The 25255-nt window shown below is 38.2% G+C and overlaps 1 protein-coding gene across 1 annotated transcript; it reads right to left on the bottom strand.

Moving 5' to 3' along the window:
• Nucleotides 1–913: 913 nt before the first annotated feature.
• scin (scinderin) lies at nucleotides 914–24509 on the bottom strand. Its single transcript, XM_067611665.1, has 16 exons — nucleotides 23639–24509; nucleotides 17817–17971; nucleotides 15439–15600; nucleotides 15173–15322; nucleotides 13604–13696; nucleotides 12074–12206; nucleotides 11865–11953; nucleotides 10085–10300; nucleotides 9363–9484; nucleotides 8402–8492; nucleotides 6395–6565; nucleotides 6123–6300; nucleotides 5914–6035; nucleotides 3495–3572; nucleotides 3350–3410; nucleotides 914–2453 (listed from the first exon to the last, which is right to left on the bottom strand). Exons 1-16 carry the CDS (start codon nucleotides 23829–23831, stop codon nucleotides 2290–2292), a joined length of 2178 nt encoding a protein of 725 aa, XP_067467766.1. The 5' UTR covers nucleotides 23832–24509; the 3' UTR covers nucleotides 914–2289.
• Between the last annotated feature and the right edge of the window lie 746 nt (nucleotides 24510–25255).

Here is a 25255-nt window from a genome sequence, read left to right as displayed (position 1 = left end):
AGCAAGAAAAACTGCTTTCAATATTCATTTGGGCTCCTGACTGTTGGTTTAACACAGACTTGAAAAACTGAACCCGTCCTTTAAGATGAGCACAAACAAACTTTCCACTTTCAGCAGATGAATGTGAAAACAAACTCTGCACATAACATCATTCTACACAGTGAACATCCAACTCCGGTGATAAGCAAAACACATTTTTGACTTAATTTGACAGGTTTATTTATGTTCCACAGGGACAGGGTCAATTCTATTGTAAGCACTGTAAACCATCTGAATCAATGAAAACTTCTGGCTATCATTAAGTCCTCTGAACAGTGAGTGACTGCTCTGTTAAGTTGTGGAGGGAAGTGTAAAATTGAAATGTAATAAATGATACTCTGTTAAAGTTGGCGCATACATGAATGTGTGCCCATAGGTACATTGTGATGTCAGCAGTAAATGAGGAATCTTAAATTCATTTCTTTATTGTTGTTATTTAAATGCTTTGTAGCCATCTAGCTCACCCTGTGCTTACCTGAGCAGCCAATCAGGTGAGGCTGAGGTCAGGTAGCAGGTTGCTGTGTGGCTTCAGGTCTTCCCAGGGTTCATTTTTGCCTGATTCATTTATACATTTGTTAACACCAACTTGTTTGCACAAACTCCTGCCTACAGTGTACTGTTTTTATGTTTATATGGGAAAGCTACTGTAGAAAAAAGGAATGTAAGAATGTTTGTCTGAATGAATGTGTGAATGTGAGCATAAATAATGTCAACAGTGAGGTAACACAGCACTTGCTGCTTTGAATATCTACTCAAATGTTCACAAAAGCACTTTTTCTCAGAATCTTTGTGTAACCTTTGACATTATTTGAGCACAAAACATATTTAGACATTCTATCTTTTTATTGAATGCAAGATAAGTGATGAACACGAATACACACATGAAACAGGAAAAGATAAGCGGGAGAAGCAACAGAATTAGACAATAACCCAAACAAAACTCAACTTAATTATTTCATTTCATACATTTATTGACCCTTATTTACGTCATACCAAGAACAGAGAGCAGGTAAAAACTTAGAAGTGTGGAAGTGGAAAAGTTCAAGATTCAGTGTTAAAACAATAAACAATGTCATTATGTCCTATTGGTGTGGAGCTGCTTTGAACAGACTGTAGGATGCTTCTCTGGTTTCACTATCTTAAGGAAAAAAAACACTGGTGGTCTAGTGTTGTTGTATTTCATTATCATCATTTTTTATATTTAACTCTGATGCTTTTTTCAAAATGAAAAGCCTATACACAATATAATTTCATTACATCTTAATGTTTAAATGATACTGACAAGACTGTTAACACTTAATTTTACCCCCACCAAACCCCATATAACATTTATAGCAGTTTATTAACAGTTAGTTATAAATAGTTTATAATATATGATATTGTAGTTGTATGAGAACATTTCTAAGTGTCTATCAGTGTATTTGTTAACAACTAGAACTCCTGTGAACATCTGTAACTGCTGTATAGATGTGCAGATAATTAATGATTGGCAAAATAATGTAACACAGTTGTAACTATTTGATATGAATATGAAAAATGTGTTTTAATTTTTCACCTCTAAAGTTATTAACAGATAATAAATGTTTTGTAACACACTATTTGTTTGTGTTTGTAGTCATATAACGTTTAATATGATTACAGCTGTGTGAACAGTCATTCAGTAACTGTTCATAAAGCAGTTACAGGTGCTTCATACAAGTTATAACTGTTGGAAAATACATTTACTGACACGTAATGTACTTATATCTGCTTACAGATATATAAGCGTGTTCTAAGCCATTTATTAACTATTAATATAATGCTTGAGAAGGGTGTTATTGAAATATGTACTTATACATACAAAAGGATTGTCAGACAGAGTTCAACATTTTGGGAAATTTACACTTATTTCTTTTCTTTATGATAGTGAGATGAGAAGACCAATATAAATGACTCATAGTGCATATACAAACAAATGATTAATAAAAACAAAAACAAAACAAAAATACAAAAATATTCCAAAGGGGCTACAATATGTCTCATGCCCATCTTCAGAAGCCAAACTTTGATAGTTTAAGTTACATCAATAGAAACAGTATCTCAGGATAGAAAGAAATCATGCAAAAGCTGTCCCTACATGTGGGTGAAAAGCCACTGTAAATATAACTGATATCAGAGAGTACAAACAGATTTCTGATTAAAAATGCTTGTGGGCTATGTTTATGAATATGTAAGGGTTTCTGTGGATCAGCACATACAGTATGTATTTATCTATAGACTCATTGACTTCATGCTCCTGCTGACAGTGTCCCAGTGAGCGGGGTCCCAGGCCAGGAACCAGCCTGTGAAGGTGGGGGGTTCATGGCCTTGTTTCACCACCACCAGAGGAGTCTGCTTGTCCCGGCTGCTCGGGTCACTCTCGATGTACTGTTTGGCTACCAAGGAGACAAGGAGTCACCGTTACAACACAGTGTATAACAGTAACATCTGGCTGCTGTGTGCCAGAAATCATTTTCACATGTTAGTAGCAGCCTCATGTGGCAGTAAGAGGTAACTGTTTCACACATCTGAATTTCAACACAGAGAAATTCCAGGCTGATGTGTGGAGATATGCGACTCAAAGACATGAAAGGGATGAGAGAGATCAATGGTTTTATAGGTTTCCTCTAGAACATTGTACACATTCAAGGACTTGAAGACATCAGGAGCTCAGCTCAGACACTTGTGCTCCAGACCCTATCAGACAACTTATACAGTATGTTATATATATATAGTATATCTCTGTGTTTATGCAGCCCTGTCTGATACAAAATATGTTTATATACTACTAACCTGCTGCTAAAATATTTGATTTATGAGCAACTTTATACCGTCTTTTACCTTGAAAACATGCCATTCATGAAGTGAAAGGAAATGGGAATTCAGTCTGGTCATCAGACTGAAAGTATACAGATAGGTTCAATAAAAAGTTCCCTCTATATGTAAATGAAAAAACAAACATCATGCAGCTGTCTTACAAAATGTTGTATATGGAAGTCATGAGCAGACAGAGTTGGTTTGTGTCCTCCAGGTGCTCCAGTTATTTCTCACAGTCTAAAGACAAGCAGGTGGGTTAACTAGAAGCTCTAAACTGCCTTTAATCAATCAGTGAATCTCTGTTGTGCCTCCAGCAGTAAAACCCATCATGCATGTTGGTTCTGAGCTCTCCTGGTGCTGACCAATGAAAAACCTGCTTACAGCTGCCTCTCTATAGTCTGTCGCAGCCATGAAACAGCAACACTACAAAACCACATACACTCATGGATTAAGTTAAAAAAATCTCAAACCTCACCAGATTTGACAGATTCAGTCCTCTCCACCTCGTTGGCTTCCTTTCCGATCCAGACGAATACCTACAACACAAGACAGTCAGTGTTAGAGCTTTGGTTTAGGATGGATGGAAGGATGGTTTAACATGTTCTTCTACAGCTGTGTACCTGGTCCCACACATCCAACAGCATCACATCATCCTCAGCCAGGTCGTCCTGTGTGAACTCTCCTGGAACCTCCTCAATCTGCACACAAGATGATAACTCAGCTCATCGATGTGGTCAGATAGTATTTTACCATCAGCTCCAATTCAAAACTCTGCAGTTTCTCACAGATTGGTGTGGGATTCACTTCACCACATGAGAAATATAACACGCAACTCGTGTTGTGGAGAAGCACGTTTAAAAAAGTTAATGATTGCTCCTGCAATTTAAAGTTGCTTATCAAATCAAATAATACATGCTAGAGCAGAAGATATTTTAGATGAGGGAGTAATGATAAAAGGGTTGATTCACATTTCAAGTTTTTTAATATACTGAACATTGCTGAATTTTCTATCAGGGTGTCAGGGCGCTTATGTGCAAAGCAAAAATAAAGAACTCTGGAGTCTGATTACTAACTGATGTTACACATTAAAAATGCAAACATAGCAAACCATCATCAGCAAACAGCACCCACCACATGTACATTTTACTTGTTGAATACCTACTAATAACAATAAAAATACAGATTTATGGTTAGTAATATACAGGCCAATCCTTGATTCAGCTAAACAAATTTACACTGACAGTGGAAGCAGAGATTTCTTGGCTCAGCAGTCTCCCCTCTAAAGCTAGTCATTAGTTTCCATTCAAGTGTAGCAGAAATTTTAACAGGATTTCTAGAAAATCTGCTAAAGAAAATGTGAATGAATATTTGTTGAATATAACAGTTTCCAGTCGGTGCCATTAAACCTTTGCAGAAGAAGAGGACACAATGAGATGATTAAAAAAGCTGCAGTCAAAGCTAAAATGATGGAAAACCATGAGGAAAACATGATAGAAATATGGCATTTCTGTTTGTTTCATGTATTCATTTGATGAACGTTACAGTCTACTCATCACTCCACACAGATCTGATGTTCTGAAGCCTCACTGATATTTCAATCATGTACATCATGTACATCATCATTTATTCACTAAGTCTGTTTACATTTGCTTCTTATCCACACAACAACTTTTCCGCCTCAGCCAAGTGTAAAAACTTTTTTGTGATATTTCAAGACTTTTTTTTAAATTTCCAGTGTCTCCACTCCGGTGTGTTTATGCACACATAAAAACAGGTGGATGGAAACATTCTGCCTAAAAACACCAGAGTGAAATACGTTGCGAGACAATGAAATAACATTAGCTTTTGTCCAACCTCCACAGTGGTCAGATGTCACAGCTCTGTGTAGTAATTGCTAATCTGAACTCCAGCCAGCATTACTAGTGATTATAAATCAACAGACTTTCTGTCTGTACAGTAAATATGAAGCTGGAAAACTGAAAACAGGGGGAAACAGCTAGCCTGGCTCTATCCAGTAGTAACAAAATCCATCTACCAGCACTCTTACCCCGGTTCCATCCAGTCTCTGTGCTAAGGTAATGCTAAGCTAACCAGCTGGTGGCTGTAGCTTCATATTTACAGTACAGATATGAGAGTGGTATTGATCTTCTCATCTAAACTCTTGTCAAGAAAGCAAATAAGCATATTTCCCAAAATGTCGCACTATTTCCTGAATAAAAATGTGAAACAGACATCACAGTGAAAGTGAAACTTCAGCTGGGACAATGATACGGCTGACTATCGGCCCTGTGTAGGCAGGCTTTGCTCTAGATTTGAAGTTTAGTGTTAGAGCAGCTGATAACAGCACAGCCCAGTCAGTGTGGTTTTGGTGATTTGCAGGGAAAAAAGTTAAAAGTTTACATTCTTTAGATGACACCTTCATTTCAATTTGCAACTGTGTAACCAGTTCTACAGGATCTTCTGGTCAGATTTCTTGGCAAAAGAGGTTAAAAACTGAAATTCTTTGCATTCATGTCAGTGTTATTGTGTGGATTTACAAATGAGATGCCACTGCAGTCATGGCGACTTCCGCCTACAGCTTGGTGGAACAAAATGCAAATCAAATCCAGTGTCGGTGGGAGCCGTCCCTCGATCGAGGCCATGAAACACACATGACCTGTAGCAGATCATTACCATGAATAAAACAGATGGAAATTACACTGAGAATGAACATGAACCAGAAGCAGCTCTCAACACTCTTTATGATGTTAATGATGATTTAAATCCTGCGTACTGAACAGGATTTAAATCATCCAATTTGAAAAGTCACAACGAAAGGTCAGGACTATTTACTTTAGATGATGACTGCAGACCTTTTTAACGCTTCCTGGAATTGCGGTTAACATATAAAACATAAAAGTTGTATGAATGACAATGAAATTTAAAGGTAATTAAATGTTTAGGGACAAATTGGCTGACGTGTTTGTCTTACTTCATTTTCTGTATTTAAGTGAACATGTACTTTTTTGACTCTTCCAGACTGTGCTACATTGTACTCACTATGAACCTGCCAGTCTTGTTGGAACATCCAAATAGACGAGGTGGGTGAGTCATGGTCTGACTCTCCAGTCTCTCTGAGGTCTGGTACTCTGTCTTCCCCCCTAAAGCTGCCCAGAAGTCATCTGCAACACACAGACAAGGTGAAATGAGAGGTGGTGGGCCGCTGACCACTGAGTTCAGATGCTACAGCAGAATGAGAACAAGTCTACCTGGTTCATTTCCTTCCACGATGCGTTTGCTGCTGCAGTTCAGCACTTCACTCATGTACTCAGCTCCTCTTTCCTCTTCCTCACTGGCCCCCTTGCCCATCCACAGATAGCCTTTCCCATTAGCCATCTTCAGCAGGAAGGCGTCGTTGGAGTTCAGACTGGCAGCACCAGCGTCAACCTGAAACACACATGACATGCAGCATCTTCAGACATCTCAGTCATCATTTACTCCCTTTAATAAACAAAGTCCAAACAGCAGGAAAATCACTCACCTCCGCGATTCTTGTGATGGTGTCCAGATTCCTTCGTACCTGGAAGAGTCGGGTTGGAGGTGGTGGGGCCTGGCCTCCGAGTCGGGACGTACCACTCTTGTATACAATGAGGGGTTTACTTTTGAAGAGAGTCAGCAGATGTGGGGGTTCTTTGCCCTGGCACACTCTGACCTGAAACCACAACAACAAAAAACTTCATTCCAAACATACATTTGAAACAGAAATAAAACATTTTCAGGGAAGATTTCCTTCTCTAACTGAATTTTTATACAAAATGGAAGCTCATTAAGAGGTGATACAGATGCTACAGCTGTTAGCCATTGCACTTACAGAAAATTAGTTTATAACCACTTGTGTCTTAACTTTTGGCCATCATTTCTATCGGTTGAGATAACATTGTTAGATTTGAGAAAATGGTTACATCGCTAAAATGTGACTTGCTTATGGTATAACCCTTGTTTATGAGTTGGCAAATCTTCATTTTGCTGGAGAGTAGTTGTCCTGGTGTTGGGGGAGCTCTGCAGTGATCAGTTTGTAAGTAGAGTTTAATTTGCAAATATAGTGTAATTGGCATTATGTGTAGATCCAATCTAATGCTGACATTTAAAAAAAAAATATCCAGTGCCACAAAATTCAGACACACGCATTCTTGTTTTCTCAAAAAAGCCTCTGTTTTAACCCCTATTACTGTGAAAGAGAAGCTCTACAAACTAACTGAAAACAACTGGAAAAGGATTTGGATTTTTTGATTTTCAGCAACAGATGTATGATGATGTATGCGCATAGTTAATACATTTCAAACCTATTAATAGAGTTTACTGGACTCCTTCCAGACGAAAAATAAGAACAATAAGCTTTTATAACACATTCATTCATGTGTTATAAAATTGTGTTGAAATCCAGGAATTCTGGCCTTAAATTGGTGATTGTATGCAGATGGTTATTGTTATTGCCTACACTTATTGGTGCTGGAGGATATTTCATCTCCAAAAGTTTAAATTTCCTTCAGTGTTTTGTGAATGGATTCTAACAGCCATTCTTCCAGACAGGAGGTTGCTTGTCCAACAGTGGAAGTCAGTGCTTGTGTTGTCATTTACAGACTGCGACATCCTGATCATTGGAGTGACCACATATGAAAATATATCCTTTTCCATGATGGGCAGATTAGATAAGGGCTATGTGAAAAAGGGAACCTTCCTTCTCTATGTCAACATCCTATTAAGATATTCTTACTGATCAGTCTTTTGTTACTTTAACCTGATACTACACTACACAGCCTCTCAGTCTGTTAGTTTGGTATTAAATATTTTTAAATAAATTTTAGTATTCCTTATTGTTTGCTGTGATGTTTTTGTTTAACAACACATAGCACGTACCTGTTACTAACCTGATTTATGTAATTTACAGTATACATAATTGTTTTGTGTGTATGTGTAATGTATGTGTATGTACATATGTATGTAGATATGTGTGTATGTACAGGTATAGTTACTGTATAGTACTATATAATATATATATTCCAGTATATAGTTCATACAGTACTGTATACGATTGGGAAAATCTCTAAATCCCTAAGAATAAATCAGTTTTTTTGGAGGTTGTGAAAGTGATACACCTGAGATTTTGCTAATCATATGTCATTATGCTGATAAACTGTGAGCACCACTACAAAGTACAGTGGGTCAAAGTTGAAGCAGGAGGTCTGTAAACAGTGATGGATGGTTACAACAGACTGTCTGAGTAATAATTTTACTGTTTCACCTTTGTTTCTTTTTCCAGTAAGTTTGTTTCCAGATCTGCTAAAATAAGATCCAAGTTGTCATAAACTGGAATTATTCTTTAAAAAAGAACTTCCCGTTATGACTCATTTGCTCATTGAATCAGAAATGAGAAGTGGCAAAGCACTGCAAACATCATTTAGCTTCACTTGGCAGAGAGACTCAGATTTATGAGCAATTTCAAGCATCCATTGAATGTGTTGCTCATTTTCACTATTAGTGGCTGTACCTGAACTGCATTCCCTCCCAGTGAGCGATCCAGTTCTACAGTCAGGAAGGCTGAGGCTGTCAGCTCATCCAAAGAGCAGCTGGCTCCTTGCCTACAGACAAAAACAACACATATGTCTAAAGCTGCACTACAAGCATTTCGTACTAACAATGGATCAAGTTACTATGTTTAATGTGACTAAGAGAGACCAACTCTGTCATTCCAAACAGAACATTTTTGCCTCTTTTAGCTCATTTTTTTGGTTTAACAGCCCATTTCTTATTGCTTTGGTTCAGTCTCATGTCAGCATCATTTTCTGTTAAAAAGCTCTAAAAAGCCACCATACACTACCTGCCCAGCACCAAACAGCAGACAGACACAGTTAGAGACCAGCTGGTGAACATAATGAATATAACTCCAATATTCACACCTCTTTAAGCTCTAGTTTGGTCTCCAGCAACTCCTGACAAAAATAGCTGGCTCTTAAGCTGCTACATGTTCCCCTATGTTCACCAGCTAGTTGCTACCTGTGTCTGTTTGCTGTTTGGTGCTGAGCACCTAGTGTACAGTGGGTTTATCAGAGCTTTTTCTCTAAAAACAGCTGCCCACTGCTGCTACTGCTGCTGCTGCTGCTGCTGCTGCTGGTGGAAACCAGCCTGATCAGACTGAACCAAACAGTAAATGTGCCAAAAAAGCAAAACAAAGAGTTGAAAGAGGCTAAAATGGTTTACAGAACTGCGGAGTTGATTCATTGTTACAGTATAAAAAGTATATATTTTAGGGAGGAGAAAAAAATATATTTAATGGGTCATTTGAACATTACAGCTGACAATTTAAATGCTGGAACAATATGAAAATAAACCAAAGAAATAAAGATATGATCAACATTCAGCAGAGCTAAATCAGGAAGCTCAGTGCAGAGTGTTAGAGCGTATCTTTGTCATCTATGCAAAACCAGCTAAGAGACTGAATGGTGTCATACCAGGTGTAGATGATCTGTCTCTTCCCATAAGTGTACAGAATGATGTAACAGTCTCCACCGTAGAACTGACCGTAGCTCTTTGGCTCGACAGGGACTCTACCGCTGCTCTCCACCCTCCAGATCTGTGAGAAAGAAGCAGTGCAAAATTAAGGGCCATGTGTGAGGATAGAAGATGCAAAGTAGCTGTCAGTGTCAATCCTACTGGCTCTGCTGGAAACAAGGCAGATGAAAGTGGAGTTGAGGGCTGTAAAACCAAAATAATGAGCTAAAAGAGGCTAAAAAGCTGAGGTTATAATTGAAGCAGGAGCATATGATATCACCATTACAACACAAGACAGATGTATTGTATGTGATCAGGCCATGTCATGCTTTTCCCCACTGTAACTGTGTTTACATTCCTTCATTTACTTTTGTGATATAGAGTGATGGTGGGCTCTGCATGGACATCCAGGTAATTTTAGCTTTGATTATGTTCTTCACCCTGCCCCTGCTGTCTTCCCCTGGTGGTCCCCCTCCCCACCTCAGGGGTTGGGCATGTTTGCCAGGGGCTTGTTTTGTAAATTACAATCCCAGAAGACCCAGCTTGCCTACTATCAATATTACTTTTTTACTTATATATTTTTTACTTAGAACATATTTTTTCTTTGTCATAAGTTATTCATTTATCTTTATCTAGTACAACTATATCAGTTGTATCTTATAGTTTCAACTTGAGTCTGTACCTGTGTGTCTCCACTCCCATCATCCACCATGTTATACTGGGCTGCCATGTGGTGGGACTTGTGGAGCTTGGAGGCATCAAACTCCACCTGCTGGATCCTGGCAATCCTCTCAGTGACGAACACTCTCCCAAAGCCTTCGCTCTGGTCTCTATCCTTCCATCCAAGGAAGAACTGCTTGAACATGGGAGTCTCTCCTCCGTCCGGCAGCACCTGGATCTGCACACACGTGACAGAAACAACACTATTAGCATTGCTGCTTCAATTTTGACCAGACTTTTTGACATCTGTCTCTCACAAGCCTTCCAGCTTTATAGAAGTATAAATTACTGGTGTATTCCTTTAAACAACAGTGAGAAACCCTGGTTTTGAACTTAGATGCATAAAAATATTTAGCTTGATGCAAAAGCAATTATCAACAACATTTCCTCTCAGCTTTCATTTTCATCAATGTATGGATTGTCAAAGTTGGTGTAGCCATCAACATCTGCTTATATAAAAAGTTCCTCAAGTAACATCAGAAGAAATTATTACACATTTATGATGTTAAACTGCAGGGAAAACAAGCAGAGACGCTATATCATCCAACAAAAGCCACAAAGAGGGAAGCAGTTGTTTAACCCCTCATTTAGTTACAACAGTGATCATGACACGAGATGTTTGAAGATCTGATTCAGTCAGTTCAGCAGGTGAATGAGTGACTGATCACATGTTTGGGAAGTTCAATCAGTCACAATCAGACAAAAAATCTTTCAGACAGCAGGCTGAAGTTAGTTCACTAATTGGGTAAGTTTGTATGGGCCAGCTGTACTTGTATCATGTATGACTGTGATCAGTATTTATAAGACATCTGCCTCATGCCATGTTCACATCATATGGGATGGATGGCAGAGATGGGAAGAATTTCCGTGTTATTGAGCATTCACATAATCTAGACAATGGTTACAAAGTTTGTTGTCTGAGGATTACCATAGTGGCCCATGAATTCATGGAATTACATTTGAAAGTGTGGGGGTTGTCTTATTGGAGAATGTCTTCCAGTCTGTTTACAGTGAGTCTGTTAGAGTCAGTCAGTGCTTAAAGTGTTTGGTTAGCTCAGTTTAACCTGCTGGAGTATCTGAAGGCTCATTTAATGTGATTTTCTGCCGCAGAGGAAATAAAGTCATGATGAGTGAAGTGGGTACTGTATCATCTGTCAATAATTACTGCTGTTACTGATGAGGAGGAGCTCAGACAAACAGTCTAAAAATGCTAGAAAATCATTTTGACTGCTTAGCAAGAGCCTGACAGAAGAGTGTGTGACTGAGACAAGAAACAGAAGTGTGCCATTTATGTTCTGCTTTAATGGTGTTATTTCACTTTTATGAGCGAAAAGGCTTCAAATATGACGACTCTCTTCTCTTTGGATAATAGTATCTTAGACAAAATTTCCTAAGTTTGTATCAAAAAGTCTTTTTCCAAAAAAAGGTTGGAAAAGGGGGGTCATCTTATAATCAGAGTCATCTTAGTTGGGTAGTACAGTAATAAACTGTGCACTGACAATAAAACATCATATCCATTGATCCATTGGGTTTCATTACATTGAACAACAGGCTTTGCCGATATGAGTTTGATTTGAAAGGCCAAGTCAATATATCGGATCATCATCTGTGAGAAATGAATTTCAATTCATATTAAGATTAGAATTTTATCAACTAAAATACCATGCATTTTTCAAAAAAAATAATGTAAACAACACAGTGTAAAAGTGCAAAAGTGAAAATGAATGTGTGTGTTGATCAACCTGTGTGTTGGCTGGGTAGCCCATCTGTTTGATGAAGCCCTCGGCTGTTTTCATGGCCTCCTTTCTCTCACTGGGGTTGGCGTTATGCCCTGTTGGAGATAAATAAGAGGAGACTGATGTTGATATGAAAAAACCCACACAGCCTGCTGCACAGTCAGAAAGACATTCAAAGCATATGCTGAAATACTCCAGTGGTGCTGCCTGATTACCTTTCCATACAAATATCATATTGTTTTGGCCATGATCCAGGATGAAGCATTCATCTGACAGCAGGTCACTCTGGAGGAAAGGGTTTTCCTCCTTCACAATGGTCACTTTCATGGATCCGGATGCGTCAGATACCTGGTGACACACACACAAATAATGTGCCAACTGTTAAAGAAATACAGGGGGTGTTTTGTACTGTCACATTTGCTGGTTGACTTATAATATGAGCATAGGGAACTATTGAGATGAGCATAGGGAACTATTGAGATCAATGTCATCTGTATGTAAGGAATATTAAGTGGTCGTGTATATATATATATATATATATATATACTCCAAATACTGAAGAATGTGATTCACAACTATGAAGCTTATCAGATTGAAATGTTTATATGATATGGTCATTTCTCTAGAGAAGAGTCTCCACTCTGCCAAATTACAAAAACACACAGACCACCGCTGGTTGTTCACTGATGTTACAGAGTGATGTGTCTTCATTTACAAACATCTTTGTCTGAATACAGACACCAGCTGCAGAGAAGACATTAACCAGAGAATAGACACACTTTTCATTTTAGCCAGTACAGAATTAAGGTCAGCTACAGCTAATTCAGGTAAAATGAGAAGCTGCTCCCTTTATGTTTTGTAATGTTTTTTTTCTAATGAACATGAATGAGGAAAGATAAAAGGTTCGATAACAGACCTGCTAGCATCAGAGCTTAACAAATCTGGATGTTTTGCTGGCCGGGACCGGATCCAAAATGGAACCGACTATCATACTTACATAATATACATACATAGGTTCTCAGCAGTGAACTCTGTTGACTGCTGAGAACTAAGTTTCCCTGTATAAGATGTTAATCTATCCAGCTTTTGAGTTTATGTGGTCAGAAGCTGAGTGGTTCAGAATTTTAAGTATATAACAATCAATACTCTATTTTACATAATATACTGTTTTAACTTGCAAACCTCCAGAATAAAACTAAAACTTTGATGATGTCCTGTGGTTTCATTAGAATTATGTATCAAACTAATCAAACATACTTTTATGACTGCACTTTTTCATTAAGTGGGAATACTCAAGTACATTTTTACACATATTTCTGTCAAGTTCATTGGAATCTTGAATATAATTTACATCAATAGACACATTTTGGGTGTAGCAGTATTGCAGAGGCTATAAAATTTCTTGTGAAGTGCTCCAGTGAAGCAGGAAGGATATTAGCAATTCTGGCTTCACTGAACTTTCATCTCTGATTTTCTTTTTAGGGCATCAGAGGTGTTAATGCATGACACCACAGTAGTTAAAAGCATTTGTCTCATTTTGTGTGATAGAATGAATCAATAATTCTTTTCTGGCCAGTATAATTATGGTATTTAGGCTTATTTAGGCTCATTCCTTCCAGTTAAGTCAAACAACCAGCAAAGCCGCCAAACAAAATGTTGTGTTCAGTTTTTCTTGTTTCTGTTTCACTGTTAGACAGACATAAATTGCATTGAATTACTTGTTTTCATGTGTGTGAGTACTCTACCATATACAGTTTGGCCATTTTCCTATTGGATATGTCTGCCTCTCTGTCGTCATCATCATCTCCCTCTGATAGCTCAGGCTTGACTCCGAGGACCTGCGAAAAATTACATTACAAGCCATTAATGCATCCATTTAAGATAAGCATCCATTTTCATTATCAGGAAACTACAGAATATCCAAGTATACCAAAGCCACACTATCAACACATTAGGCAATAATGGAAAATATAATGGGCCTGCAAAATAAAATCCAAGTCACTCATGGTGGAGGTGGGGGATTGCTCTTTGACAAATATTAACACTGTATGATTCACAGTTTTGTTGAAGAGATTTAATTGTTTTTTTAGGCATTTCAAGGTGGGTGGAGATCTTTATGAAAATGAACGGAAAACATTTGAGTGTGCACATGTTGTTTTCAGATGTTAATAGTGTTTTTATATTTAGCCAGCTAAGGCAGATGGTTGTGCACTGGTCTATGCACTCCTGTTGCAAACCAACAAATGTGTTATTGTTAGAACAGGGTTCTCTATGCAGAAAGGACTGGAGCACACTGATAAATTTGCTGTCAGAGACTCTGACTCTGATGAAGACACATTAGTGTTGAAACGTTAGTCAGTTTGCACAATTAAAGGCTGCAAATTTATCAATGTGCTCAAGTCCTCTCTGTTTTTTGGTATTATTGCTAGGTTATTTAGATATGGTTGGGTTACAGCATGGCTGTAGGGATGGCAATGTCAGTCTGCCTGTCTGTTGGTCCACCACTTTGGTCCAGAGTGAAATATCTTGATAACTATCAGATGGATTGCTGTGACATTCTGCACAGACATTCATGTTCTCCAAAGGATGAATCCTACAGACTTTGACCATGAGGTTGATTTTTATGGTTCAGAGTAAAATACCTCAACATCAATTACATGAATTTCACAACAGATGTTCAGGATCCCTAGAGGATACATTCTAACAGCTGGTTAGAATGTATTTGCATGCAATGCATTTAGCTCAAGTGCAGCCTCAGAGAGCAGCTAGCATGGCTGTAAACTGTCAGTCTTGTTGTAGGCTACTGCTAGCAGCAGGGTCTGAGGATCTGGTGATATCTATTTGTTCACTGGTTGATTCCACGGAGGATCATATCTGCAACTCAGATTGATATGAATTGTGGTATAGATAGTCCCCAGATCATGGTTCCTAATAATTTTTATTATTACATGAACCCTTTCATGTTGGACACCCATTGACATTCGCTACCACCTTCTTCAGGCCAGTCTGTGAACTTTCAATAAAAGATATTTTATCGTGAAATCTTAACTCACGATCTACTTACTAGCTTTATGTCTGAGGTTTGTTTTTTTGTTTCTTTGACAAACTACTGTTTCCGAGAATAAACTCTGACTCAATATTCTAAGTCCTGTCGTCTCCTCTATTACATCATTTTGTCCTATTATTTATTGATTATTTGTTAGATCTTTGGTCAATTTTTTTCTGTATTTATCTTGATTCTGTATATATCTTGATGTCTGTGATAAAGGGCTACATACATGAATGAATTTCAAATAGAACCTGTTGAAACTCACATCAGTTAACTTAGACGGTTCACTTCCTTCTTCAACAACCACAAGCTCAGCGCGGGCGTTTCTCTCGTTGTCACGGATACCTCTGGCCACTTGCGCTGCCTTCAGTCGCTCAAACTTGTTACACTTGGATCCACACCACTGGTAGATCTTCTAAAAATAGGTAAACACAGGAAGAGAGTCAGGGTAGACTTTTAGATGTTAAAGATTGTCCAGTTTGATCAACCCTCCCTTTGCAAACATACAGCAGGAAAACAATGTGTACTTACATTTCCGAGATCCACAATGAAGCAGTCTCCACTGTTGAAGCTGGACCAGCTGAGGGGGACCTGGGTGGCCCGGACGACCCGTCGGCCCTTGATGTGGAGGAGTCTCTGCACTGAAAGGTCGTTGGTGACCACATGGTGGAAACCTGAGGCCACGCCTCCAGTCTGAGGGGCAGAGAACACAGCATGCTGTCAACCGTCTTCCAGTTCTCTGTTTACCCTTGACTCTAATTTCTCTTTCTGTCTCATGAGTCACTGTTCCTCTGCAGTCACTGCAGCCAAGTATAATGCTGCAACAGGTTTTATGGAAAACCAGCTGCGACTCAGTTATGATTCAAACTCCAGTTCAAACAACTTGGGTCTCTGAAAATCAATACTAATATCAACATTATATCCATTAGAGTTCAAAACCCCAAAATGTATGTGTTGCTACATATTTGTTGTTTTAAATCTAATAGCTTTACATTAACTGCTGGTGTAGTACTGATTAGCCCTTCAATAAATGTGGAATCAGTTAAACCACTACCGGCCACATTACCATGAAATTTCAAGTGGATGCACATGGTCCATGCAGGACAATTTTTCATCATTTTGGTAATTTCCTGACATTTCCTCATGGATCCATCTGGCAAAAATTTCCACTTCTATACACGAAATATCAAAATGTAAACGGACGATTTCCATGAAATGTGCATATTCATGCTTGCCAGACAATTAACCCTTTCATTTTGGAGACTGAATAATGTTTTGGTGACCTCCTGACATTTCCTCTTCCACTACCCTCATTCCAAACGTCAACTTTATACACCACATATCTAATTTGGTGAAAAAAATCTCAACTCAAGGTCCATTCAACATGATTGTTCTGGACGTTTTGACTGGATCACACAGTCTTCATTAGCAGATGGAGTTGCTCAGTTGTCATGGAAGAACTTCTTGTCCTCATTGGCTTTCATCTGCTCATGAAAGACAATCAATCAAAGTGAATTTGTGATCATTTATGAAATGTGACATTGCTACCATTTGTGATCTACATGTAAGCAGTAATTGCAAACCACTGAAGGCCCCTGGTTGCCATAAAGTTTGATGTGGAAATCCATGGCCCCCAAAGGATGATTCCTGATGTTTTAGCGACCCTGACTTTTCATTTAGCAACCCTTTGATTCAAAAAAGTGAGAGAATATAATATACTCAATATGTGCACAAATACAGGAACTCAATGGCATGAAGGAAACAGAAAAGGTGAATCAGCAGTCCTGGGTTGCAACACATTGGCGCTTTTACTCAGGCAGAATCAGAATTTTATACTAACGTGTCTGTAGAAATGTCAGGAAGTGACATTGTAACGTTATAATATAAAAACATGAATACAAAAAACGATATAGCACCTGTTTTGGTGCACATATTAGGCATATTAAATTCTCTCACCTTTTTGCATCTGATGGTGCCATCCATTTGTTCTGAATACTATCACTGACTTGATTGGGAAGCCTCTCAATTTGGAGGCTCGATTTTCTGTCTACTGGATCAACCCTCAACCCAAATGTAAGATTTACACACAGAATCTCCAACAGTCTTACAGGCAGATGCCATAAAGTGTGCTACGCATATTTATGCCTCTGTAGCAAAAGCAGTTTTTTTAATCCGGTCAACTACGCCAAGAATATGACAAGGGCAGGGGGAGTTTTTAATAGTGTCACACAGGCCCGAAAAACAAAGAACATAAACTTCATTAATAATATTTTTTTTTTAAAAAAAAACAAGAACGTCTCCAAACTTTAAAATAAAAATTAGCACCTCAAGAAATTGGCAAAATCAAGCAGTGTGGACAGTGAGGGGGGAGCACAGAAGACATAAATGTCAACTAAAAAAAAATGCACACACACACCACATGCACACCCAGTTGACCAAAGGGAGAACACAACACAGGGGGTAATCTACAAATACAAGCCAAAAAAGAGAAAAAAAATGAAAACACACATTGAACATGTATGAACATTACAGTGAACCCAGTTGCAAAAAACCAATACAAGTAAAAACCAGTCCACAACAGCTGACATAGAGATGTAAATATATAGATAGACAAAGAAGAAAGGAGAAAAACATAATCTGCCACACTTCCAAGAGGATGAACCATGTTTTCTTTTGTAGCCCCAAGGCCTTATCTCTAGTGCCACCCTTAGCACAAACTTTTTCAGACTTCTAGAAAAGCCTGTGTGTTTTTTTTAAATAAAATTGCCTCCATGTTGTTTAACGCTTTAGTGTAGTGTCATGAGCTTTTCAGCCTCTAGGGACTGCAAGTGATTGTTTGTTAGTTAAAGGTCAGTGTATGTGAATATACTGATATGGATATCAGTTCAACTAATGAATTCGATCTGTACCTTGTAGGTGATCCCTCCCTTGAAGTAGCTGGTGAAGGCTGTTGACTCCACGCCCTGCAGTTCTCGATACTGTACTGGCTTTCCCCCAAGGTAGTCGTCCAGCTGCACAGTAAAGATGGCTGCCGCAGTACTCTCGTCCTGGCTGCACTCCTTCCCTTTAAACAACAAACAAAAGCTCAAATGAAGGACACTGGATGGATGTATTCATTTCTGTTGAATTTATATTAGAATCCATGGGTTCTTCCTATCACGCATTTGCCAGACAGCAACACTGGAATCATCTTGTGCATTCACTGCATTTACTGCATTTGTATTTGGTAAGTGTTTGTGCAGTATCCTGATTTCTTAAATTTTGTGTAAACAATAAACAAAGCCTCTTTAAATAGGGTAAGGTTCAGACTCTACTGGCGAAAACTGATATTGGTACTGATATTATTGGCCATACAGTTTGTGTTTCTAACTGGGTTAAGGGTAGTAGTAAAGGGTTGAAAGGAAATAAACATTACTCACATTTGTGTCCAAAATAATCCAACACAACTCAAGTCTGAGTATATAAAAATTCAAACAGCAAATAATAAGTGCACTTAAGATGGTTACTGCAGCTGAATGTAGGTAACTTATGACTTCAGAGACATGAGGGCAGTGAGGAAAAACAGTTCCTATAACCTAATTTCTTCCAATAACTTACAAACTTGTGCACATGTAAACCCTTACAAAATCTGCACAATATGATAATATATTTATCAGATTCAAATATCTTTGGAAACTGTATGTAATTGATAGGATAAACTTGTTATTTGATATTGAACTTGGCCACTGTAGGGCGTGTAGGTGTTCATGCGTTTGGTCGTGTATGCGTGTGTGCGTGTGTCCATGTATCTGTGTGTCTGTGTATTTGTCCACAGCTAATCTTACATACTCCTGGACACATCAGCCTAATATTTTTTGTTTTGTGCACATTTATGACTGTATGCTTAAGGAATTCTTGTAGTTGCAGTGATTAACAATTTTTGAAAAACCTAAATGCTATTTCTTACGAGCCTATCATAAAACTTAGATTTTCGCCTTGTCATCAGTCCTAACCATTTTACTATATGCGTTACAACATAGCAAAAGGCATTTCCGGGAATCTAGGCTAGGCTAAAAACAAGGCTTATTGTTGCAGGCCACATTTTGGCATTTGTCATGGCTCAAAAACATCCATAGAAAAGTTTGGTTTCATCTTGAACAGGAGCATCTGATGATTAATTCCATACCCAATATGTTATCATCCACTAAAGTTAGGCATGATACAAGGTGAATAAATACCTGTTTCTGTTCACCGCCATCTTGACTGTACACACGTGGTGGAGATCTGCATTCTAGTGCACTCTTCTAGTTGGCTAGTCAGTTGTATCTCAGCTTGTGCTTATATTGTTTCTTTGAAGGCTTATGACACAAAAATACCCCCATAAAGATAGATGGCAATGCAAGAAGACATCAACATCTATTCATTGTCAAAATGCTTGTTGTGTTATACTGTCATTTGTTCTGACTGATGATCTGACTACAGTCTACTGTGAGTAGGTGACAGCGGTGTAAACAAACTGCATGGAAAGTGTTTTGTGGTCGAGAGGAGCAGGAAGGAAGCATGTTAGCTGTCCATTTGAATGAATGATGGTTAATGATTAATGCTGATGGGTTTTCAGAAAGAAGGCAAAAGCAAGTAAACATCTTAGTCGTATTGACTTTCCACTCTGAGAGGAAATGGAAAGAGAGAAAACGCAGGAAGGAAGTACGCTTACTGATCAAAATCTGTGTGCCTTAACCTCAGAACATACTAGCTTTGTACAACCACAATGAAAGTGGTCCTCTTTTTAGCTATTAGAATGTATGTATGTTGGTCATTACTAGGATAATGCAATTTGGAAACTATATTTTTCCACACACACACACACACAAAAAAAAGAGAACGGTCAAATTCAAAGCAACAGCAGGTGAGATTTCCAGTCTTTTATTCCCTAATATGGTTCAAAATACTGGATCCTACATTCCTCATAATTCAGCTCGATTGTGTTTTTTTAACCCTGGTGAATACCCACATCTTCCAAACTCCATGTCCTCAGTTTGTAACATAGGCTTTCTGTTTGAGATTTGTAAATCTAGCAGGACATTGCTAGTCTGATGACATCATTACGACATTGCCAGAGTTATTGACAAAGCTCAAGCCTCTGAACACATTACACAATTATTTTCACAGGCTGAGCAGTACTCCTCTTGACAAGTAAACTGACATTCATGTGTAAAATTGGTGGAGTGGCCCTTTAAAGTTCTTGTTTCCCAGCTCTTACTAAAATTTTCACCAAAACAATTTCTATAATAGCAAGAATTTATATAGAGAAAGTCCAGCCACTGTTTAAATGCAGGAGGATTAATAGAATTCAATTCTCCAAGATCAGTCCAGTTTGCTTGTGACTATCCCAAATGTCAGAGCTTTCTGTAGGTAAAAAGGTAACCACAAAGCACCTTCTGAACAGAAAAAACAACTGGTCTGTATCTCAAGAAAACCAGTGGAAGATGTCCTCTCAATATTGAACCAAAGATGGACAAGTTAGAAAGTGATGGGGTCGTTTACTCCCTATATTGTACATCTGTTACAGAGAGGCTAAATTTATGGAAGAAATGTGTTTAGCTTTGGGTGTTTTGTTGTTGTTGGTTATACACGACAGATAACTTTGAACTAAGTGAGTCTAGCTCTAGCATTACATCAATCACAACTCTTTGCTAGCATGGCCGGATTGACCTGTTAAAAGTTGGCAAAAATTAGCTGTCTACACCCAACTGATCCCCTGTTTGTGGTAATCTGGTAAAAATTTGGAATAAATGTAGGAATAACTTTGGCAGAATGTAAATTTGATCCAGGGAATAATGCATGACCTGCCGTAAGGATTGTATCATTTGAGACGATATTGTATTTTAGTGGTGCTTATGCTAGAAAAAATTCTCAACAATCACAATCCTTTAGAGACCCTGAAGGTCTAGAGCACCTCAGATTGGTTACTGGTGGCTGATTGTACATAGCATAACATTTAAGGAAATTTGGGATCATTTTTTAAAAGCTGCTCCACTATGTTCACCAGCTAGTCTCCAACTGTGTCTGTCTGCTGTTTGATGCTGAGCAGGTAGTGTACACTGGGTTTATTTCAACTTTTTCACTAAAAACAGTTGCTGCAGCTGCTGGAAAGAAAGATGAGTGGTGTTTGCAGGCCATAAAACTAAAACAATAAGCTAAAATAGGCTAAAAAGCTCAGTAGAGCTCAGGCGAACTGCAGAGTTGGTGATTTTGATGATTGTGATTTTGTCACTACGAGTGACCCCTTCCACATTACACATAGTCATGTGATTGATTGTTAATATTAAAAAATTGATTAATGCAGCTTTAAACAATGTTTCTAATCTGTGAATAAAAAATAAGAATAGATTAAGCATATAACTTCAAGTTGTATGCAAAATCTTGCTCACACCAACACCAATTATTATTTCTCTATTATTTTCCCAATGGGCCTCTTTAGTATTCTCATTTGTGTGACTACCTGCTGTGCACTCACATCTCATTTCCTGAACAGAATCGGCTTGATAACACCGCTTTTCTCTCTTACCCTGCTCTGGGGCACACACACCGAATATGGCATGCAGTCTTGCAAGTCATTTAAAATTAATCACTGCTTCATCTTCACTGGAAGCAAATTAGCTCTCTTGTCTGTCCAGCACTGACAGGAATCACAGTTAGAAAACACTCAGTATAGGAAACATCTGCGCCAGTTAGTCAATCAGCAGCATTCTTGGAGTCACTTTACACATAACAGTCAGCATTCAGGGACAACTGTCAGTAAGGAATGACACCAGACTTGAATTTACAGAAGCCAAACATATTCTCTCATGTACCTCTGATGGTCAGCCAAAACTATGCGCAGCCTTGCACACAGTTTGTTTGATTTGTGAAGGTTTTGAGATTTCTGACAATACAATGTAGGCAAATAGAGTTTAGATATTACTGTAGTGCTTACAGCAGTGAAAAAAAAGCATCCTGTACTCCTGTTTCCAGGAACAGTGTCCCTATTTTTTTTAATAAAGATGAAATGCGAATAAAATGTAAACTATCTGCATTGCTAAATACAGAAGTGAGAAAACACATTACATTTCAGAGGAATATTTATAATATAAGATTCTACAAGCAAAACTTTTTTTAATATAAAATAACAATAAATTAATATAAAGTTAAGGGTTGAAACCGGCTTGAAACTGCATTTGGGGAATCTTAAAGTTACATACAACCAAACAAACCATGAGCTCATAAAATTTTGAAATAATATCTAATTGCAATTATTTTGACTGATATTGCAGTTGCGACATGATTTGCGATATTTGAGGGAATGATCATTTTCACATCATTATTCTTATTTTCATTAAAAAACATATTAAAATGATTCTGGTGTGATTATTGCAGGGATCAGTACCAAACAAAGATGGTTTTTTAAGTCTGTAGAACATGATGTGTAGGCCAGGACATCTCTGCACCACCACAATATTTCAATATTTTCATAACGAATATTACTTCCTGCTTGTTGCCTTGGGGTTGAATTTCAAGAGATGGCAGCTTTGTATTGTACTGCATTAAGTATATGCCCAAAATACTTGTTAATACTTGCTTAAAAACTTGAAACAAACACAAAAACTTCATGTGAAGACTTAACAAAAAAGTGTGATTGTCATGGCTTTAGTTTGGCTTTTCTCAAGACAATTGTAATTATACATTTACTTTTTCTTTTTTTTTTAAAGGTACCATTCTCTCTCTCCTCTCTCTTTTTTGTATTTTTCTTTTTGTAAGTTTATTTTTATTTACTTGTCTTTTTCTTAGTTTTGGGGGAGCAGAATATATACATGATATATATTGCGTTGATAATTAAAGGATTATTTTACTTTTTTAAAAAGAATGGATATTTTTACTGTATAAAATCTGGTCACTGTAGTTTTAATTGATTCCAGTTATTGGTTAATTCATTTGTTGGGGAATATTTTCAGCAGCAGATTAACCCACATTTGGTGCTCTAGTGAGTATTTGTGCCAGCAGAATGGTGTGTGCAGGATTGGGTGAAAATAAACTACAGTGTGTGTGTTTGTGTTCATGTTAATGAAGGAACATGTCACCCGGTGTAACATTGTGGCTCAGTGACATGTTTTTTATAGTTTTTGGATGATGGTGAAGCTCTATGACACAGAGGCAGTGCCTTCAAATAGCAATGATGAGTCCTAATGCAAGTTTTTTTTTTTCCTCCCTCTGCTCTTACCAGACAGTGCTGTGTCACTGTGTTCATGTTTTCATACGGACTCAGTGTGAAAACAGCTCATAGGATAATTGTCAGTCTGTTGACACACTGACTGACATGCAAAGAAGCACTGGCTGAGTGAGCAGTCAAACTGGAAAAATTGACATTCTAGTGTCCTGAAGTAACTGAAGCGCTACTGTTGCATATCATTTCTAGGTGTAAAAAGGGTTGTTGATGTCTAAATCTGAACACCAGTTATGATCTTTGAGTACAGATAGCATTGCAACATAAACATAATGTCATTTAATTGCTTTCCTAGAACGTAGCTGAGTACTTCTTGAGAATCTGATAGGATACATATCTCTTACCCTGGAGGACTTTGTCTACACCCCTTTCCTCTCATGTCTAGAATGACTTAGTATATTATCACATGTATTTACCACTCATTCCCCTTATTTTCAGTGAGGGGAGTAAAAAAAGACCCAATTAAAAAAGCGTTGGGCCTCAGTCGCTTACCCAGCCAGTAGTGCAGGTGGTAGAAGAAGCTGTCCCTCTGTTTGACAGTGTAGAGAATCACATAAGCATCTCCAGTGTAAAAGTTCCCATGTAAGCTCTCGGGCACAGGGACCAACTCCAGATTCTCAATCCTCCATATCTGCAGGCCAGCTGTCTTGCCTGCCTTGGTGAACTCTTGATGGTAGAGCACCATGTCTGCTGCTGTTTTGATAGTGTGATGTTGAGTGAGGATCCCAGGCGAGGTGAGAGGAAGGTGGGATGGCTGAGAGCAGGCACACACTGCTGCTCTGTTCCTGAGGACTGACTGACTGTACAGCAGCAGTAAAGTGTGCTTTCAATAGCCCTTACACACACTGAGTGGGTGTGTCCACATGTTGCCAAAGAACACACACCAGCACCCTCAAATACACACGAATGAATCAAGCTTTTCAGCACAAATGCACATGCACACCCACTCTTTTTTTGGTGACAGAAGAAAATAGACCAAAGAAAAGTAATTGTATTGCCTCATTATATTCATAATAAACTAATGAATATGTTTTTGTCATCAAAACAATACATTTTTAGTGGAAACTTGTGGGCAGCAACATTAGCATATTATCACTATATAAAGTTGTTACAGTGAATATGTTAGCAAACTAGCTTAACACATCCAGCAGACACAGAGCAACATTAGCATTCATTTAGAATCATGTTTGGGTCCACCTGAATTTCCAATATAACAAAATATGTTGTTTTATTTATTTTTTTGCTCCACTATGTTCACTGGCTAGATGTCTCTCCGCTGTTTGGTGCTGGTTCATGTGGATTTACCAGATAAATAACAAAAATACACCTACCAGCAACTCTTGAGTTCACTGATTAACATGTATCTTCTTTGTTTAGTGTGTACCAAAAGACTATATATATATGACGCCAGTTTTAAGCCCAGAGTTTCAGGTTATGGAGCCAGGACCTTCCAAATAAAGAGTGCGGGGTGTTGCCTTTCACTCTCTGGAAACACGACCCGCTACCTTGGACCAAAGCTAATGCTAGCTTACTGGGAACACTGAGTGCTGCACACTTGGGCTAATGTTAGCTACTATAGCTTAATTGTGCTAACAGGGCAGGTATTGTGATCAAGTAACATTAAACTTAGTGAAATATGGCAACGATAGTCTGACAGGAGGAGCAGGTGAGCCAAAAACTGCAGCAGGTGAGCCAACTGTCAATCACAGCTATCAATCAATATGTACACGGCGGACATCAAAGCCACTATAAGTCTTCAAATCTTATTAACAGAGCAATAATTTCCAAATGACCACTAGTACACTTATTAGAGGGTCTGAATTTAGCGATTGAGACCATATGACTCACTGAAAAAAATGACTTATAGTTATAGCGTTAATTAGTGAGTTTTAGAGCCATGGTAGGGATATTTTTAATCTTTTAGACAGAGTCAGGCTAGCTGTCTCCTCCATTTATCAGTCATGGAAAGCTAAGCTAATTGCCACCATGGCGTCAGCTCGTTACAGACAAGAGATTGATATCAATCAATTTTACTCTTGGCAACAAAGTGAATAATCATATCATCATATCAACTGCTAGCTTGTTTGTTGAAGGCTGTTGCCAATAAAG

Source organism: Thunnus thynnus, chromosome 15 (genome assembly GCF_963924715.1).
Source record: "Thunnus thynnus chromosome 15, fThuThy2.1, whole genome shotgun sequence".
NCBI classification, from domain to species: domain Eukaryota; kingdom Metazoa; phylum Chordata; class Actinopteri; order Scombriformes; family Scombridae; genus Thunnus; species Thunnus thynnus.
The sequence above is the reverse complement of the archived record's forward strand: the minus strand, read 5'-3'. Positions and strand labels throughout refer to the sequence as shown.

Coding starts and splice junctions, on each gene's coding strand:
- scin (XM_067611665.1), bottom strand. CDS start 23,831: ATGGTGCTCTACCATCAAGAGTTCACCAAGGCAGGCAAGACAGCTGGC. Junction 13,697..15,172: donor AACCGTCTAAGTTAACTGAT/GTGAGTTTCAAC, acceptor AATTTTTCGCAG/GTCCTCGGAGTCAAGCCTGA. Junction 3,573..5,913: donor ACAAGACTGGCAGGTTCATA/GTGAGTACAATG, acceptor TCTTGTGTGCAG/ATTGAGGAGGTTCCAGGAGA.